General features: G+C 36.6%; 1 protein-coding gene across 1 annotated transcript in view; it reads left to right on the top strand.

The window, feature by feature from the left end:
* Positions 1-17,573, top strand: part of SNX24 (sorting nexin 24) — a 93,758-nt gene extending 76,185 nt beyond the window's left edge. Inside the window, exons 4-7 of the mRNA XM_084503915.1 lie at positions 9,004-9,098; positions 10,842-10,874; positions 11,775-11,839; positions 16,545-17,573. Coding sequence (XP_084360041.1) covers positions 9,004-9,098; positions 10,842-10,874; positions 11,775-11,839; positions 16,545-16,615 — 264 coding nt within the window. The 3' untranslated portion in view covers positions 16,616-17,573. The remainder of the gene's footprint in view (positions 1-9,003; positions 9,099-10,841; positions 10,875-11,774; positions 11,840-16,544) is intronic.
* The last annotated feature ends 540 nt before the right edge of the window (positions 17,574-18,113 follow it).

The raw sequence follows: 18,113 nt of genomic DNA, 5'->3' as shown, positions 1-18,113 counted from the left end.
AGTATGGCTTAATTTTTTAATTGTGGCCTTTTTTTCTGACTTGCTCATAGGTTTCCTCCTTATTAATGAGTATTTACTACATAGTAAATGTAGTATATAGAAAATAGGAAAAAAGAAAACCTATTCTGTGCAGAAATTGGTGACAATTTTTAACTCCCCTTAGAAATGGAACATGTTAACAAGAGAAAAAAAAAAAAAAAAAAAAAAAAAAAAAAAACACATTTTGATGTAATTTGTTATGTCTAAAAATTAACCATGAAAATACTTACAGATACTGCAGCTACTCTGCAGCTAAAATTATATTTTCTTTCAAAGTATTTTTAATAAAGTATGAATTGTTTTCAATATATTGTACAGCCTATGTAAAACTTCGAGTTAATTGAAATAGTGTTCATTTAACTTTCACTTCACATTCAGAAATGTTTGTATTTAATACAGGAAAAGAAAGCAAGCAGCATTTGGTTCAAGGTGATCTTTTGAGATTTCTTAAACCATTTGTTGTGTTCCATTAACTCCTTTCTGTTTTATCTTTGCTTTGCCCTAGTGTTATATGGCTTTTCACATCTTTAAGTAATGTGCACATTTCTGAAACAAAACTAACTACTCACAGTTGAGAGGAGAAAGAAGTGTTAGATTATTGTTCCCAAATCACCTCATCGTCTTCTCTTCCTGCAAGTGGGGACAGTGTCCACCCACTGCATCAGCCTCCAACTTGGTCTTTTGTCCACGGCAGCCCTTCACGTAGGATCTGCAATGCAGAGCAGAGCTCTCGTATCTCCTCAGCAAATCTGCACCCTCTCTAAAGCTGGGAGAGGAAGGAGGTAGAGGGCTTGTGGATGCGAAAAGCCAAGAAACTACTTTTCACCATGGGGATTTGCTGGTGGGGGCTGGCAGGTGGAAGCAGCCTCTTGCTACCACCTGAGTGGTGGTGGTTGAGTGAAAGAAGGTAGAAGAGCGAGCTGTCCCCCAGCCATGCTCCATCTTCCTTCTCTGACAGGGCCATCCACTACTGCTGACAAGTACACTTGACTGTAACTCAGCTGGTGTAGCAAGAAGTAGTATTTGGAGCAGACTCGACCACAGGTTCCTCTGGGAGAGCAGGCTGCTTCTGATAGTGGTCAAAAGCAGAAACATGAGGGAGAATACATAGAACACGCTTTGACACCTCCCCCTTATTACACTCTCAATTTCCATGCATTTTCAGTTCACTGAATTCCTCTTCCATCAATCTATTTAGTCTCTCCTTAAATACATAAAATTTCAGCATCTGTAACATCCTGTGGCACAAGGTTTAACTACTTGTCCCACGAAGAAGTACCTCCTTTTTTTTTGCTAACAATATTATATAATAATAATTAATAACACTTCTTTTTATTCTAATACTCTTTAATAATCTTTTAATTTGCCTTTTATAATTGCTGCAGGATAGTGAGCTTACCTTCTGAGGGACATATTGTAGTCCCCAGCATCTCATTCCTCTGGTCACAAATGTTCAGCCTAAAGCCCATCACACTTTGGTATTTTTTCCCTATACACCTCGCTATGGGCTGTATTCTCCTAGCCTCTGTTTGATGACATTTAACTAATTATTTACCTTTGCAAGGATTGCAGGTTTGGGTTTGGGGTTTGCCTTAAAGCCTTAGGTAGGATTCTTTGCCAATAATCTTTTGGAAATGAAATGAGGTTCAATCGATATGGCCACCTCTGTCTCTGCGGTTTTTGATCCTTTCAGGAGTTGCAGTAAGTTTTGAAATGGGATCTCCCTTTACTGCATTACCATTGTCCTTCTGCATTCAGACGTCTTTATCCACGTGCCCACTAACTCTATTCCATATTGTAATTATATTGTAATTGTTTCTAGCTTGCCTGTTACTTGTGACTTTATAAGTCTTCAGATCTCTCCTGGTACTTTTGTATTTTGTTTAATCTTGCCTTAGATTGTTTGCCATTTTTCAGTCCTCACGTGCGAAGCAGCCATAAACTATGCATAAACACCTTGTTAATTCAGAAATTTCATCCGGTAGTTCCCATAGGTGTTTTGGTGGAATACTGTGTGTTCTGATGACTTTTTATTACAACAAGCAAATACTCTTCTGTGCATTTTATGACATCAATTAGAGACATACTTTGATGAGGATCCCTACCCTCTCCCCCCCCCCCCCCAAAAAACCACAGATGTTTGCTATTTAATGCTGAGGTTTCATTGTTTAAATTTGGCAGTGATTAATTCTGGAAGGGTTATCACATATGAAGAAGAAACAAAAAGGTCCTAAACTCAAAATGTAGAGGAATGGTGTTATAATTGACAAAAGCATTGCAAATTTGGAATATCTGGAACTGACATTTTCAGTACCAGCCTTATTCACTCCTAGAGGATGTATTTATGACAGTCTTTACGTGTCCAGATACTGCTGTAGGTTTTGGTGCAAGGTTTTCTCTCAGACTTCCTTCTCATGAGGGCACAAAGATCAACGTAGTAGAACAGCATATGGTTATGCAAGGAAAACAAAACCAAAAAAAAAATGTAATTTCCAAACTTTCCAGGTGTTGCGGCTTGAATTTTTTTTTTATTCATTGCAACTTGTTTGTATTTAGTTTCTTTAAGCTTTCATTATACACTCTCGTAAGTGTAAACATCTTCTGCTTTTAACAACTCTGGTGTTGTAGCATTTGTATTATGCATCATTAATGCAGCATTGCTTTTCCTGAGCCTTCTATCCCTGTGGTCTTAAGAAGTCTCTTAAGATGACTTTTCAAGCAAAAATACCTAAATTCTCTAGCATCCTGGAATGTGTGTTTTCTGGATATGCTGATTGATATATATATTATTGTCTAAAGTATTCCTGCATCTGTTTGTTTTCAGCAGCATTATTGACATGGTGTTAATTACTTGTTAATTGTTCATTGTCTTAGTGGTCCATTGACTTTTAAAAAACACTTTGGTTCAGCCATTTTAAAATCAACATTTATTTTGGTGTCTTTCTTTGTCATTATGGATCTGCTTTCTCTTTTGTACTACCTTTTGCTTTTACTTGTTTTTAAAAGCCTTTCTTGTTCCTACTACCTTTTTTGAATATCAACCTGCCTTTCAGCTTCTTTTCCTTTTGCTCTGTTGATTTCTTCATTTCTCATCCAGCTTTGTCTTAACCTCCGATCCTTTGAGCAGTGTCTCAGGAAATAATATTGACTGCTTCCTTTCATTTTTATTTTTCAAAGGAACTGTAGTCTGTTGCACTTTGTTTCTAATCATTCAAGGGCTAGCCTTCTATTTTGCCGTGAAGAGAAATTCACTGTATGTGCTTACTACATTATGTTTGCAGTCTTCAAAAAAAAAATAATTTCAATATTGTTTTTTTCACATCAAACAGATTGTATTTATACACTTAACCTCATCAGTCTGTTCTCCACTTAGTAGTTAAGCATTAATTGGAACTGTAAATGTGCAATTAACTACCCGTTTAACTGAAGTACTCATTAACTTAAAACTTATTTGGTAGTATTTTTAATCAAAATGAGTAAAGTGTGTTAAAATTAGGTAAGACATAAGTGAAAATGTTAATAGCCTATAGACTCTTATGAAGCTTTCTGCATATAGATCTTCAATGATGATCCAGCAGTTGTTTAACCTATTGCTTCTATGTAGTTCCTTTTTCCTCTCTGAAGCATGAAAGCATAGATGCTTTCATAGATGATTTCGTCACTCACAGGAGATACCTGGTGAGTTTTAAATTCCTCAGAAGTATAGTAAATAGATCTGAAAAGTTGGTGCAGGAATTTATTTTTTTTTTTAACTCTTCTCCAATCTTGAGGTTCAGAGGTGCAATTTCTCCCAGTGCTTTTTTCATTTATTCTTTCCTTCATTCTTTTGTTTGTTCTTTTGTTCATTCTTTATAAAATAACAAACTTTTGCTGTAAAACCTTTTACATTAACTTTCAGATATTATTTTGTGGGTCTTTGTTGGCATATAATACCTACGGTCAACATCTTGTTTGCTTTCACGCTCTCCTGTGTAGATTGCACACTTCTGCTGTTGATTTCCATTTGATAGGCAGTCTAGGAGTGTTGGCTAGATGGTGCTTTGTTACTGTTATAAGCATCACTTCAGTGTTGTGTTTGTGGTTTTGTGTTTATGTCTTTATACAGAATTTTAAGCATGGTTGATACCTCCTGCTCTAACAAAACTGCCCATCAGTGGTATCACCATTTCTGGTGGTATTGAAAAGCAGTAATTACTTACTATGATAACTTAAGTGATATACTTACAGATAATTCTTGTTGATATTATACAATATTCTCACTGAAGAAAGAAGTAAATTTTTTCGTAGGTCTTCACAATGGGTAATACAAAGCACTATTGTATCTGCTATTTAAAAAAAAAAAAAAAAAAGAAAGAAAGAAAGAAAAAAGAAAAAAGAAAATGAACATTTCTCTTAGAAGTCTGGTTCCTCTGTCTACTTGGTTTTTAGTTAATATGTTTTTTTGGTAACCTTTTTATCATTTCATGGGACTGTATAAAGCAGTTCAGGAAAAGGAGGTTAATAGAAGAATATAGACTCTAAAGTGTTCTAAAAGATGTGGGTTTTGGTCCCAGTGGAGACTGACACTCCAGCCTACTTACTGTAGCTGGAAAGTATTGATTTTCTTCTCCCCCTTTTTAGCTGCACCACTGAATTAGGTATTGTGAAGCATCTTTCCCTGTGAAGAGAGGAAAAACTGTCATGAACTTTTTCACCCTAACAGCACAGCATTTCAAACTAAACCCGATTGAATGGAAAAGTCTGTAAGGACTCTTAAAAACCTTGTAACTCAGCTCCCCATTCTTATTTCTCCCTCTCTAATGGCTGTTCCAGCAACCTTGAGAAAGTATGAGACATGATTGTAAGAAATTATTTTTAAGTCTTTTTCATTAAAAACAAAACCAATAATAATAACAATAATAATAAAATCTGTGAAAACAGTTCATTCCTGGCGTATGATCTCCTAAGGTTAGCAAAGTGGTCTTGTTCAGGTTTTCAGCAGGCTGTTCAGTTACTGTTATAATTGGCTGATGAGTAGGTTTGGACCTAACTAGAATGCCAGTGTTCGATTTCAGTGTCCTCTGTGAAGATATGTCACCATTTACCCTGGCTTTAGTGACAATTTTCTAAAAAGAAAACTCGTGGGAAATCATTATGCTGTTTATACGTCTCCCTTGTTGGAGAGCATTATCCTGTGATATTTTAGCACTGTTTTCCACTGCATGATGGCATCTAGCTAAGGTTAAGGCAGAACAAGTCCCTTTGCAATTTTGTGACTATATTTTACTTGCTGAAGGAGAAAAGATAACTGACAATTAAGTATTTTGGATGTCACTGAAAGAACATGTGCAACTAATCAATGACATCCTCAGGGAACATGATTTTATAAAACTGATAAGGTAGAAAAATTGGGATTTTTGTGATTTGTGTTACATAATAATAATTACACCCTTTCGATGAAAAAAGACATTTCTGCTGATATAAACATCGAGCTTTCCCTTGTGTGAGTGTGATTTTTTGTTGTTGTTGTTTTCCTGGAGCATGGAATAGTTCATTAAAGTATGACAGTAACGGATAAACACCCTTTACGTTTTTTTAAGAATATATGGCATTTATGCGCTTAGTTCAGCTGAAATCAATGAGTTTGAAAAATGTATTTTGGAGTCACTTCCCAAAACTGCCAGAGGTTGTTTGTGTTAGGTGTTTTAGTTCTGTGTTATTTTTTTTTTCCCTTCTTGTTGTTTTTGTTTAGTTTTTAATAAGGAATTACACGTTTTGATTTTTGTTCAAGTCAGTCTAATTAAGTTACTGGGGTCCATATGTGAAAATCATTACTATGATCTTGGTAGAATTCAGATGTATTGGAAATACACATTACTAATAAAATAATTGTAAAGTTTTGTTTCTTTGAAAATATATATCTTTAACTTTTTGATTGCAGAGCAAATGAGATGTAGTCATGTTTATAAGCCACTGTCATATATTCACTTGAATGCAAGCAACATTTGGGCATTTTACATCACAAATATAGATTGTGGTTTAGAGATTTTACTTACCGGAAACTTTTCTGCTCAGCTCTTATCCAAAGATCAAGTTTGCAAAACAGTTTTCAATCAGAAGTCCAAAATCTGTTGTATTATGGGTTATTCCGGGTATATTAAGCCAATTACAAAAACACTTATTTTGGATTTAGGAATAGTTTTGAGCAACTTAAATACAAAGTTAGGAATACACTTATATTTTTCTCTGAATATCCACTTTGGGCCACCACCAGTTACAGAAAATACAGATAAAGAGATGCACCTAATTCAGCATGTCTAGTTTTTTTTTTTTTTTTTTTCCCCAAGGTCTTTTGTGAAGGCGTAGTACTTTCTGAAAGCACAGTTTCTACCATGTATATTAAATAGCTGGATTGTGTGCTGTCCATTTTTGGCATTAAAGTCAAACCAGAAGATAATTCGCTCACTTGCTGGTCATTATTTAAATAAGTAAATATTACATTATTTTGTGATTCCTTAAAATGTCTGTGGCATTATATTAATTGGAAATCCCTTATTTTTTTTTTTTCAATACAGTCATATTTTTCTTCATAAAATTCTGGAAATGATAAAATTCCCAGTCAGCAGAGATGGCATCCAAATACAGTACGGTGCAAAATTGCCTTTGTTTCTCTACAAATTCTGCTTCTTGAAGTTTATTGAAGAGCTTATTGAAAAGTAGAGTTACTGACCGTTAACAAACTTTTTGGGAAAAGACACTAAAACATGCTATTTCCTCACATCTCTTTTGTGAATTACATTTGGTTGGGGCAGTTTATCAGGGTTTGGGTTGACTTGATGTATGTTGTGAAAAAAAAAATTGAAGAAACAGAATGAGATTAATCTGGAGTGATTGGGAATAGCATCAAATAGTTTTGTAAGAGCTGTTGAGAGCTTTTATGTTCATACAACAGCATATCCCTAACAATCACTGCTCTGTTCAGCAGCCTCAGCAGGCAACTCTTCTTTTGGAAAAAGCTGGGAACAGGAAGTGCAAGCACAAGGTTGCATGGAAGCACTGGGTGCCCTTAAGCATCTTTACACAACTTCTTGTAGTTCTCCATTGCGTCTAGTTAGTAAGATGGTTTTATTGGAGCACATCATACACATTGTTATGCAATTCACACAGTCTCTGAATATGCATCCACCTCCACTCCTCCTTCTGTGCATAACCTGAATGCAGAACAAGATAAATTTTGCAGCAGTGTAGTGCTGATTTTACAGAATGCAAATGGAGTGGCATTTTTTAATGCAGCATTTTCATATAGAGGTGAACTGAAAGGCTTAACACTTGTCAACATTTCAGATCCTTCTGTTTCTTCTGTAGAAGTTGTTATATCCATCACAATCTAGGACAGAAAAGTTCAAAAGCTGTATTTTTCCTTGTTATTTTTTAACTTCTTTGTGATGGCTTCAACTGTGGAAGAAATATAGACTCTGAATTCAGATTTGCAAAAGTAACCTAAAAAGAACCATTTACCAAATGTCGTTGTTGTTAAATGTGTTTCTCTAAGGCTTTGTACACTGTACGTAGTTTTTACATGAACTGGATTTCATTACACAAATATTTGCTATAAAACCTTAGGCCAAACTGCTCTGAGTCTGGAGTAGGTGACCTCTAGATGTCTTTTCCAACCTGTTTTTTTAAAAACGTGTGTGTGTGCCTGTTCTTCTCTGCATGCTATTGTGTCTTCCTACTAATACTGCAATATAGAAGAATACATACACAGAAATAAGTTATACCTGTGTATAAGCTGAGTTTTTTTTTCTTCCATCACCATTGTTATTTCTTCTCTAGTTTTGTTTCTTCTAATGCAGCATGTGAAAGTGGATAGCTTTACTTGCACAAGTGACTTTATTTAACTGTTTATTTATAAATCTGTTTAAGTTTCCTAATAAGTTTAAATAAGTTTAAAATAAGTTTCTTCCGTGCACGTGTTCGCTCTGGGTCAGGCCTTTATGAGGCAAAGCTTGTGACTTTCATTTGTATGTGAAGTACTGGACTCTGACATCTATATAGATGTGTGGCAGTGTGAACAGTAAATAAATAAGGATTAATCTTTCAGATGAGACATTGGTTGAATATATGAACTGTTTTGTTTATCTTGTGGAAATCAACATTTTATTTTATTTTTTTGTCTGCATTTGTGAAACTGGCAGAGGTCTTTTGTTTTCTTTAAAAGTCATTCCTTCATTATGAATATGCATGTAAGCATTTCATTTATTTTCTATGTACTTTCAAGTGTACTTTTAATTCATTTACTAAAAATTTTAAATCATCTCATCTGTGCAAAAACAAGGGATGGAGTCCATCCAGCCATTATGTCGTTGCCATAAAAGAACGTGGCAGGTCTTTGGTGAGAGACCAGCAGGTCTTTGGTCAGAGCTTTGTCTTTAGGAACCACAGCGCAAATATGAGGAATATGCTGTAAGCTGATCTGTCAAGAAAAGCGGAGAGTTTACCTTGTTTGCATGCATTAATTAGTAAGGCATGCATTAATAAAATTCAACAAAGTTGACACTTCCTTTTTCCACTGTTTTGCCAGGCAGTGTGCTTCAGGGAGGTGAGCATGGAAGCACTGAGCTGTAGCTGCTTTATTTTATGTTGTAAATAAATAGAGTTTTATTCAAAAATGAATGTGCCTGTTACTTAGTTTCAGAATTGGACATCTGTGTTTGAGACACTTCTAGCTTGGCACCAGTGGTGGCAAGTGAAAAAGAATTGTAGTAGCAGAAGCTGAATGTATTTATATGTGATTCATTAAAAACTTTGTGTTTCCTATTTAAATGAAGCACACCAAAATAAGTGCTAAAAAGTGGAGAAGAATTGAACAGTGTTGCAAATGGAAAATGTTTTTGTAATTTGAATAAAAGTGTGCAATATTTAAATAGATATATAAATCTTGGTTTTCTATTGTACTTTTATTTATTTATTTATTTATTACAGACAGTCATTTTAGAAAATGAAGAGCTTCCTAAAATATTTCTTGATTTCCTGAATGTTCGACATGTACCTACCCTGCCAAAAGCAGAAAGTTGTGGGTAAGCTCTCATTTACTGAAAAATACATGGAGGCCAGAAGGCCCATATCCACTCAGTGCTGATACAATTCCGTTGACTTAAAATGGTCTTGCTGCCAACTCTAACACTGTAAAATAAATGGGCATTAGGTTCATGTTAAGTATGTTTATATATCCCCAAAAGGTGGTAAAATAAATCCAGCCTGTTCAAAGACAGAAATGAAGTTAAATGTAATATTCTTGGAAAGCAAAGGAGAGTTTGGATGAGAAAAATATGATTTTCTCATAGATCTTGAAGTATCTAGTGAAAAGAATATTAAAATATATTCATAAACACTCACTGCATAGAAAGAATTTGTATGTGTATGATTTATGGTTATTATTAATATTTGGACAAAGCAGAAATTTATTCTGTGATCATTTTTATGTTCACCCTGTCTGTGTTTGAAAATGGGGTCTTTCATCTCTCTGATGACGTCTACTCCAATAGCCCCATTGCCCTCCTCTTGGGAAGGGTTTTTGACCAGTGTAGAAAAAGAGACTCTCAGTATGATTATGGTGAATGTAATGGCTATGGAATCCAAGAACAGCGTAGCTGGAAGTTCTTTTATTGTCTGTAGGAAGAATAATTTCTTTCACTATGCTGCCTGACGTGGTTGGAAGGTCCAGCAGCATTGTTTGAACTTGCTCCATAGGAAGCTGAGTCCCTGCTCCACTTCAGAGGACATCCTGTGCATCTGCAGTAGAGAGGGATGGGTTGAAAAGCATATGGATAAATTTGAGGGCCTCTTAGACTCAGAGGTGTCAACGGCCCTGAGTGGTCTCCAGCATTCAATTGTCTAAACCCTGATAACCTCGTTGTCTCCGTGAAAGCAGACAGGTTGTCCAGCCAACTACACTGTTGAGTTGTGGAGCCAAACCCAAATCACGGTTGGCAAATGGAGATCCAAAATGGAGCTGGAGAGAAAGGCATGGTCCCTAGCTTCTTCTGCATGGTAGTAAATCTGCTGTTGCTTTTCAGTAAAATGTTAAAACTCAAAGTGAAACCTTAAAGCAGAGCTTTAGATTAGTATCTACCTCCCTAAATGGGCATTCGTATGAAAATTAATTTAGGTGTACATCACAAGCCATGATTTTCTCAGAGAATAATGGAATTGTCACTCCAAAAGTGTAAAATTTGCAATTATGGTTCACCAGTGGTGCACCTAATATTGAAGATCCACAGGGATTATTCAGCTACAACACATACAGTGGTTTTGAGGGTGATTGTGTCATAGCAAATATGCTCCATATGCAGTCAGTGTGGTATTAACAGTCATGCTACCCACAGCAGATATATAAAACCATGTAAGTTCCAAAAATGTTGTCCAGAAAACAATAAATAAGCAGCCTTCAGTGATGCAGACACAAGCCAGCAGACTTGCAGTTTTCACTTGTAGTTAATGACATCAGCCAACACCGAGAGCGGGACAGTGCACCCATCACTGTATAGATAGGTGTGCTGGTGAATCTGTTGGAGTAAAGTGGATTCTGTGATTTCCAGGCAGTAGTGGTTGTGAAATAATACTGCCTCCCTTGCAGCTACTGACCAGACAAATGCTGCTCCCTTTTATGGCTCTTGAAGGATTTGGTTGTGGTTTATTTTTATGGTTGGTTGATTGGTGGGGTTTGTGTGCGTGTGTGCATGTTGTTGTGTTGTTGATTTTTTTTTTTGATTGTGGCTTAATTTTATTTTAACTAAAGTTTCCTCTAACTTTAATTGCAGCTCTTTTGATGAAACAGAATCTGAAGAATCAAGGTGAGCTCGATTTCTAATCTTTCTAGGATGTCAGATTAATAAACTACTTGCAATTATTGGCATTTCCTGAATTTTCCTTGCAGTTGTCAAAATAAAAGTAGTTTAGCACTGAAATTATATTTATTTGTTAAATGTCACAGCTAATTTCATCAGCTGTGTTAGCTCCATCTCTTTGTGCTGTGAATTGAGCATGCCTTATGCTTATATATAGAAATTCCTTACAGAACCCTAACAGAATCCAGTTAGCTGTGAAATATTTCTAGGAGTGTTTTTACCCATTGAAGTGTATTTTTCTGTAGCAAGAAGATTTAACATAAGTTAATTAGAGGCTTGGGTTCTTCCCTAAGCATTTGATAGAGCTTTGTGAATCTGGTTGCTCTGCCTTGCAAGTGTATGCACAGAGCAGACCAGAGAGGGCTGGCACTGGCTGGAGAAGGTTGTGGGTTGTGTGGGCAGGGTGGGAGACAGTCCTGGGACACTGGTCACTCTACCCAGGTAAGGCATACAGCAGCCTCGAAGAAGGCTGGAAAAACACGGTGAAATTTCGAGCCTGCTTAGTGGCCTGGAGAGCCTACAGGCAGCGGTACCTGGCTGAGTTGTTCTTGTCTGCGTTACAGCGAGCAGAGCAGGATCGGGAAGACTCAGGCTGGCTGCACGCCACCCCTCCTGGGTGTGACCTGTTCACCCCCAATTTCAAATTAATGGTTTCACTTTGTGGCGGCGGAGCGGCGAGCCTTGCTCCTGGGAGATGGTGTCTGCCCCCCTGGACAGCAGTGGTGTGCAGAAACGCTCCGGCACGAGTCCTGAGCAGCTTGATCACCTCACTTTATCAAAGCTAGTTTGTAGAATATTCTGTTTACTGTCCCTTGATACTGACATCCCTGTTCTTGACCTTTCCAGCAAACTGTCCCACCAGCCTGTGCTGCTGTTCCTGAGGGATCCATATGTCTTGCCTAAAGCCAACGGTAATCAAACCTGTCATCTGCTAACAGTGCTTTACTGATCTGACCCCGCGCCGCATAAGCCACATTATTATTAATACAGGCATAGTCAAACGACACGGGTCCAAAATCTAATAACCTGCCAATAAAACAATAGTTCTTGTGTAGGAAACCATTAGAGCACTGAGTGGGGTGGGTGATTTATAAAAGGGTGGATTTTTCTCTCCTAGTTGTTCTCTGAGACAAATCTACTGAGAATTCAAATCAGGAGACTAAGAACATTGTTTTTCTGTTTTTTTTTTCTTTTTTTTTTCTTTTTTTTTTTTTTTTTCCTTTTTTTGTTGACCCTTTGGGCTGTTTTGCCTGAAGGATTTGAACTTAGAGGCCCGGTCCTTTATAAGTGCTTTTTCCCTAAACACCAGTCGATCTACTGTGAGCATGTTTGTGTTTCCATTTGGATTATTACTATTTCTTATCATTTATAACCTCTAGAGCTCTTTAGGGGAAGAAAAAAAGAAAAAAGAATGTATACTTTTAAGCATAATTGATGTGTTCACAGGACATTTATGTTAGCCTTCATCTCTTAATACATGGTTCAAAAGAGTGTTTGAAATAACTTGTTATAAACCTTTTTCCCTTTCATTTTTTTAAAGTTCTTTGCATTATTAATTTAGATAGCTTATCCTCTGTCTTCTTTCTAGAATTATATATGTGCAGGGAAAAAAACGATATTTTTAGTACTCTGTTACACCTGGATTTGTCATTTTACTTGTTAGAAGTGTTATTTCTACTAAATTTTGTATTAAAATACATGTTTTGACTTTTCATCCTTTTTCATTATGGGTATGAATATACTTTCAAGGAAGAACTTTCTCCCTGAGCTCTAAATTAAGATTATTTTAAACATGGTATTCTCTTTGATTGTATAAAATACCATCTATTGAAATCAAAAGTCAGGTTCTTGAGCTACCCTGAAAATCATGAAATTTTAAAGAGTAAGTATAGAAGAAAATAAGTGTTTGCTTATAGTTTCTTAGCCAGTCAAGTGTGAGATTTTCTCCTGAGATTTTCTCTTTATTTTCTTGAGATTTTCTCAAGATACGCATATAAATACCTGACAGCAAGGTATAAAGAAGACAGAGCCAGACTCCAGTCAGTGGTGCCCAGTGCCTCTCATGCTCCTGCACACAGGAGGCTGCAAGTGACCAAGCACTGGCACAGGCTGCCCAGAGGCTGTGGGGTCACTGTCCTTGGGGACCTCCAAAAGCCCCCTGGACGTGGTGCTGTGCACAATGCTTGGCTTGGACCCAGCACCCCCAGAGGTCCCCCTCAGCCTCAGCCATGCTGTCATTCTGTTGATTTTTCAAGCTATCCTTCAAAACCACTGGGTCGAGGCTCATGTATTTTGGGCAGTTACCAGTTATACGCGTCGTTACATAGTTAGCAGTCTGTTTTGCAGCCTGTGTCCACTTAAGCAAGTAGCGTGGCCCAACAGGACTGACCCCTGGAGTCTTCATATAAAGCCACAGCTCCAGAGTGAAAGAGCGGGTGCAGAAATCCTGTGTCACTGAGGTGCACAGCAGACACATTGTAGGGTGGTTTTGTTTCCTCTTGGGTTCGTGCTGCCTGATTACAGGTACTGAATGGCAATTTGAGGCTGGAGTACGGAGCACAAAACTGAAGAACCAACATCAAGTGGAAATGGTTAGAAGAGTCACTTGGCAGAGTCATTCCTGACCCAAAATGACAGCACTAATGCAGAGGCACCCACAGAGTTACCTCTGTCTAAAATTGTTTCAGATGCTACTTAGGCTAATATTTAGAGAGAGCTGCAGTGCTTATCGTAATCTTACTGTTTAACACTCTGCTTAATTGCAGACTTGGACTCGTCTAGAACAGTGTGTAAATTATGAATGTCATTTAATTCCACGTTATTCCCAAGGGAGAAAATGGGCTTTACGTACAGTTATCTTGAAACATTAAGATAGCGCTTAGTGTTTCCAGCCCACATGTAAGGGTTTGCTCTAAGACTTGTGCTCAAGATTTTGTAGTTCTGTGAGGGTATTTATCTTCCTTTCCTAAAGTGTACTATGAGTAAGGCTGAACTTGCTTTTCTTGAAATCGTCAGTAGCTTTACAGTGAATTTTGTAACTACATTTTTTAAGTATTGCTCTATTTTGGATGAAGATAAATGTCTCTTCTGTTGCATGATGTGTTTAAATATTAACTAGACCTTGTTAATGACAGCTGAGACAAAGGACTTTTAAGGCTTTTGCCAACGCAGCCTTTTTTTGTCTTTAACATACAATATTTAGAATTTTATATGGCAGGTTTGCCATATCTGAAGACCCTAAAATATCAAATTCACTTGCAAATTATTCTTTACCTTAATATTTAATGAATTAAAACACAAAGTAGAATATGAGCTCTAGTTTTAAAAGAGGGGAGGAAAAAAACAACCACTAGGTCTAGAGGCTCCTCTGAGTTGACTCAGCCTAGTCAGAAAGAAAACAGTTTTTACACAACTACTGTTGCCTTTAAATCGACTTTCTTTGTACCACAGAGAAAATACAGAATGAGCTTTCTAAAAGTTTGTCTCTGCTCAGTTCCCACTTTGATAGATTCCTTTGTAAAAAGCAGCCAAGGTTCTTCTATGACGAAAAGTAAGTGTCCATTAGCAAATAACTATTCATTGCATTCACTCTTTGAAGAAGGTCAGCTATGACAGTTGTTTAGATCAGAAGTGGAGTTAGTCTTTCCTGGGTACAGAAATGCCTGTGCTAACATCTTTTGATAAAATAGGAAATTGTGTATTTGTGGGTTTTAAATGAAATAAATAGCTGTTTCTGGAACGTAATAATCTGTTTTTCCCCATTGTACTGTTATTTGTCTTTATAAAGGACAATGTTGCTATTATCTTAATGACTGGATTTTAGGCATTGTTATGTTCCTAGACAACTTTCCAAAAATTAGATTTACAATTACAAACATCACTGGTTTTCAGACTGACTTTTTCATGACGTACCTAACACAGCACCTACATAAGCATAACATAAGCACCTATTCTGAAGGACAACGGAGGGAAAAATCTAAAATGCTGAAAAATGGAATCTCAGATTTAGTGTCACTTGCTTGAAAATTGTTCTGACAGTTCCTGAAGTTACCTACATATCATAGAACTGCAAGACTGTGTTTCAGTGTCCTGTTGTGTTTAACAGAATTAATATGCTTGATTTTTAAAGCAACAAGGCCTCACAGTAGAGTCAATGCTGTAAAGTTGTATCTCTTTTTATTAAATACTTATTTTGCTGTACATCCCGTAGTACATGCCGTAACAGAACGAGGAAATGCAGGTTACTGCAACTTCAGCATTTAATTTAGAAGGAAAATGTCAAACTGCTCTTACTGGTTTATTTTTTAATAACATTAATGGTAACAGTGTAGAGTTACCCTATCAGGGTGATCTGGGATAGCTGAGCTTGCACAACCCGAGAGATCATTATTGGATTCAAAACACTAACAGGAAATGTATAATGACGACTTACTATGAGAAGTTAGGAAAAATTATGCCTGTATTGTTTAAGATGGAGGTTGCAGTTCATGTCAACATCCTAAAATACCTGTTTGTAAAACCTGTAGTACATTTGAATTACCTTGTTAATACCTGATGAGTTAACTCCTTTAAGCTAATAAGGATTTTTTTTAACTCAGTCCAAATCTACTTTTTGCTCACTGCTTTTAGCTCTAAAATGATATTAGCAGCAGGACTAGGGGGCAAAACCTAATTCCCACCCACATTAGTAATTTAATTTATCGAGTGTCTGACGATTTTTATGAAAGCTGCATCTGCCCATTTTTGAATATCCTTCAGGCTCATAGCTGAAGTAAAAAAAATTAATTAGGGTGGAAAGTTCTATATTAGAACCATTCTTTCAATTTTGGGATCATAAAATGTGATCAGAAATTCTTACTTCCAATGCCCGGTGATTTAAGTCAACCCTTCATTAAGAAGGCAGGAGCTGGCTGAAAAATGTTTTCACTTCAGTAATGTACATGCTGCCATTCCTCTGTGCGGATATATTGTCTTTCATCAGGTAATTCCTTCACATTAAATTTAACACGAAAATTTAAGTGCCTGTTTCCTCTGCAGCTGTGGTGAGTTTTTTTTTGTTTTTTTTTTTTTTTTCTCCTTCATATAATATAGGATGACTTTTTCTAACATGTGACATTTCATGCTGATTAGTCAGCCTGAAATTTTTCTGCCTCAAATAATCATCTCTGATGGTATAGGCATCCCCAAGTCTTCTCAGTCTAAACATTGCTGTAAACCACAATGGAAAAACAGCTTTGAAGTATTCCCAGTAGCAATCTTGGAATTCCTTCAAGTATATTGAGATTTTGTTAGAAATTGAATTGCCAGTGTAATCCATCTTCCTTGTGAGAAAAGATTCAGATAAAGAGCTGGAGCCTAGCAGCATTAAGTATTAGAACATCCCTTTAAATCAATAAGCTACAAATCTGGCAGCGCATTCATGCAATACCCAGTGCTACACTAAAGTGGCTTTAGTGCTGAAACAGCATTACTAATAGCACATCCCCAACACGGATAAACAGTTGAGTGATGTAGTAACCCAGCTTATACTAGGCTTTACCTAGTGAAGTTTCACAGGAATGCCTATTGCACTGACATAGATAATAAAGCATGGTATTTTCTTTTCTTTTCTTTCAGATGACTTTCCTAATGTAGTTATAGAAGGCATCCTACATGGAATATTTTATCCTCATTTACTGCCAAGGTAGAAGGGATACGTGGCTAGAAGAAGCTGAATCAAGTCTCCGAGTCATGCTTAATGATACTAGTAAGAATAAGGTTCTGTAATGTGATAATTACATTCAAAATCAAGAGGCACAACCTCAGCTTCAGTTCAAGCATAATATCTTTTAAAATAAAATCAGTCACTACAGTTGCTGCTTTTAAGGAAAAAAGATATGGAAACAACAGTATAGAAGTTATTTATACTTTATATATAGACATGCTCTAACTATTTAACACTAAAAGCTGAAAGTCATACACTGAATTACACTACCCTTTGAAAATAATTAAAATAATTACTTTTTAATCATTTCTATCATAAGTTATACTAAACTTTTTTGTACCTGGATTTTTCCCAGCACATGTACCCATTGCTGGCAGTGGATAGATTGAAAGTGCTGGCACTGAAGAGAGAGCGTGAGAAATTGGAGGGGAAAAAAAAGGCAAGAAAAAATTGAAAATATCTTAAAGCATTTTGTTAATTTTTCTTAATTTATTTTGAGTCTGCTCTTTAATATTAGATTGGAAAAGAGACAACGCAGGTGTATGGAGAGTTCCTCTTAGAAAACATGCTTCCAATTCTGTAATGCATAGCTTTCTTTCAGAAAATTGTCTAGATTTTAGTCAAAATGATTTTTGATCAACCAGGCGATTTTACATGGCATTTACATGTATGCATCTAATTTTGTTGTGACAAATAATCTGTATGTGTATGTATGTTTACTCTGAGTTGACTTGCAGACTGTATTCCATATCTTAACATTTTATGAGTCACAGAGCGCGCAGCTCTGTGGTAAGCAAATGCAAGACGATGATTAATTAGTAACATGATAAAACATATACATGTATATACATGTACTTGTGTATATATGTATTTGTTCAGATTTAACTGGAAACTGTATGTGTGATACTGGAGTTTACAAAATAAATTACTTGGAACTTGAATGTACTGCTTCAGTGTATTTTCTGTGCATTTGTGTTCAAACAGCACATTTCTGAACTTATCAGAGATGGTTCTGACATCGCCACACAAAGCATGATAAAATACTTGGCTGCCTGTTCATCTAATATTCCCAGCACCACACTATCCGAATATGCTGCACTTATAAAACAGTGTGACTGAACAGCCGCTACATCCTTGGCCTAATCAGAGAAATAGTGTTGCACAAAAGCAGTAGCGGCTAAGCTAGGCACTAACAGAAGTCAGATCCTGGAGACGTGGGTTGCCTGCTGCTGCCTACTGCATGTTTTAAAGCTGCTTGCAAATGGTGAAAAGTCAGGACTTGCTTAAGAGGTAAGCCTGTGACTGCAGAACTTGTTCAGGTGGTAGAGCTCCCTTTCCTGTCTGAGGGATCAACCTCCACAAAAGGCAGCAGCAGAAAGCTGCTTGGCTAAGGGGGTACAAAATGTTTTTGCTCTTACTTCCAAACACTGCTTCCTAGTGATGCTTTCTTGAGTCTTACTTGGAACATTTTAGTAGAAAAA

This window comes from Aythya ferina, assembly GCF_964211825.1.
Source record: "Aythya ferina genome assembly, chromosome: Z".
Classification (NCBI taxonomy): domain Eukaryota; kingdom Metazoa; phylum Chordata; class Aves; order Anseriformes; family Anatidae; genus Aythya; species Aythya ferina.
The sequence above is the reverse complement of the archived record's forward strand: the minus strand, read 5'-3'. Positions and strand labels throughout refer to the sequence as shown.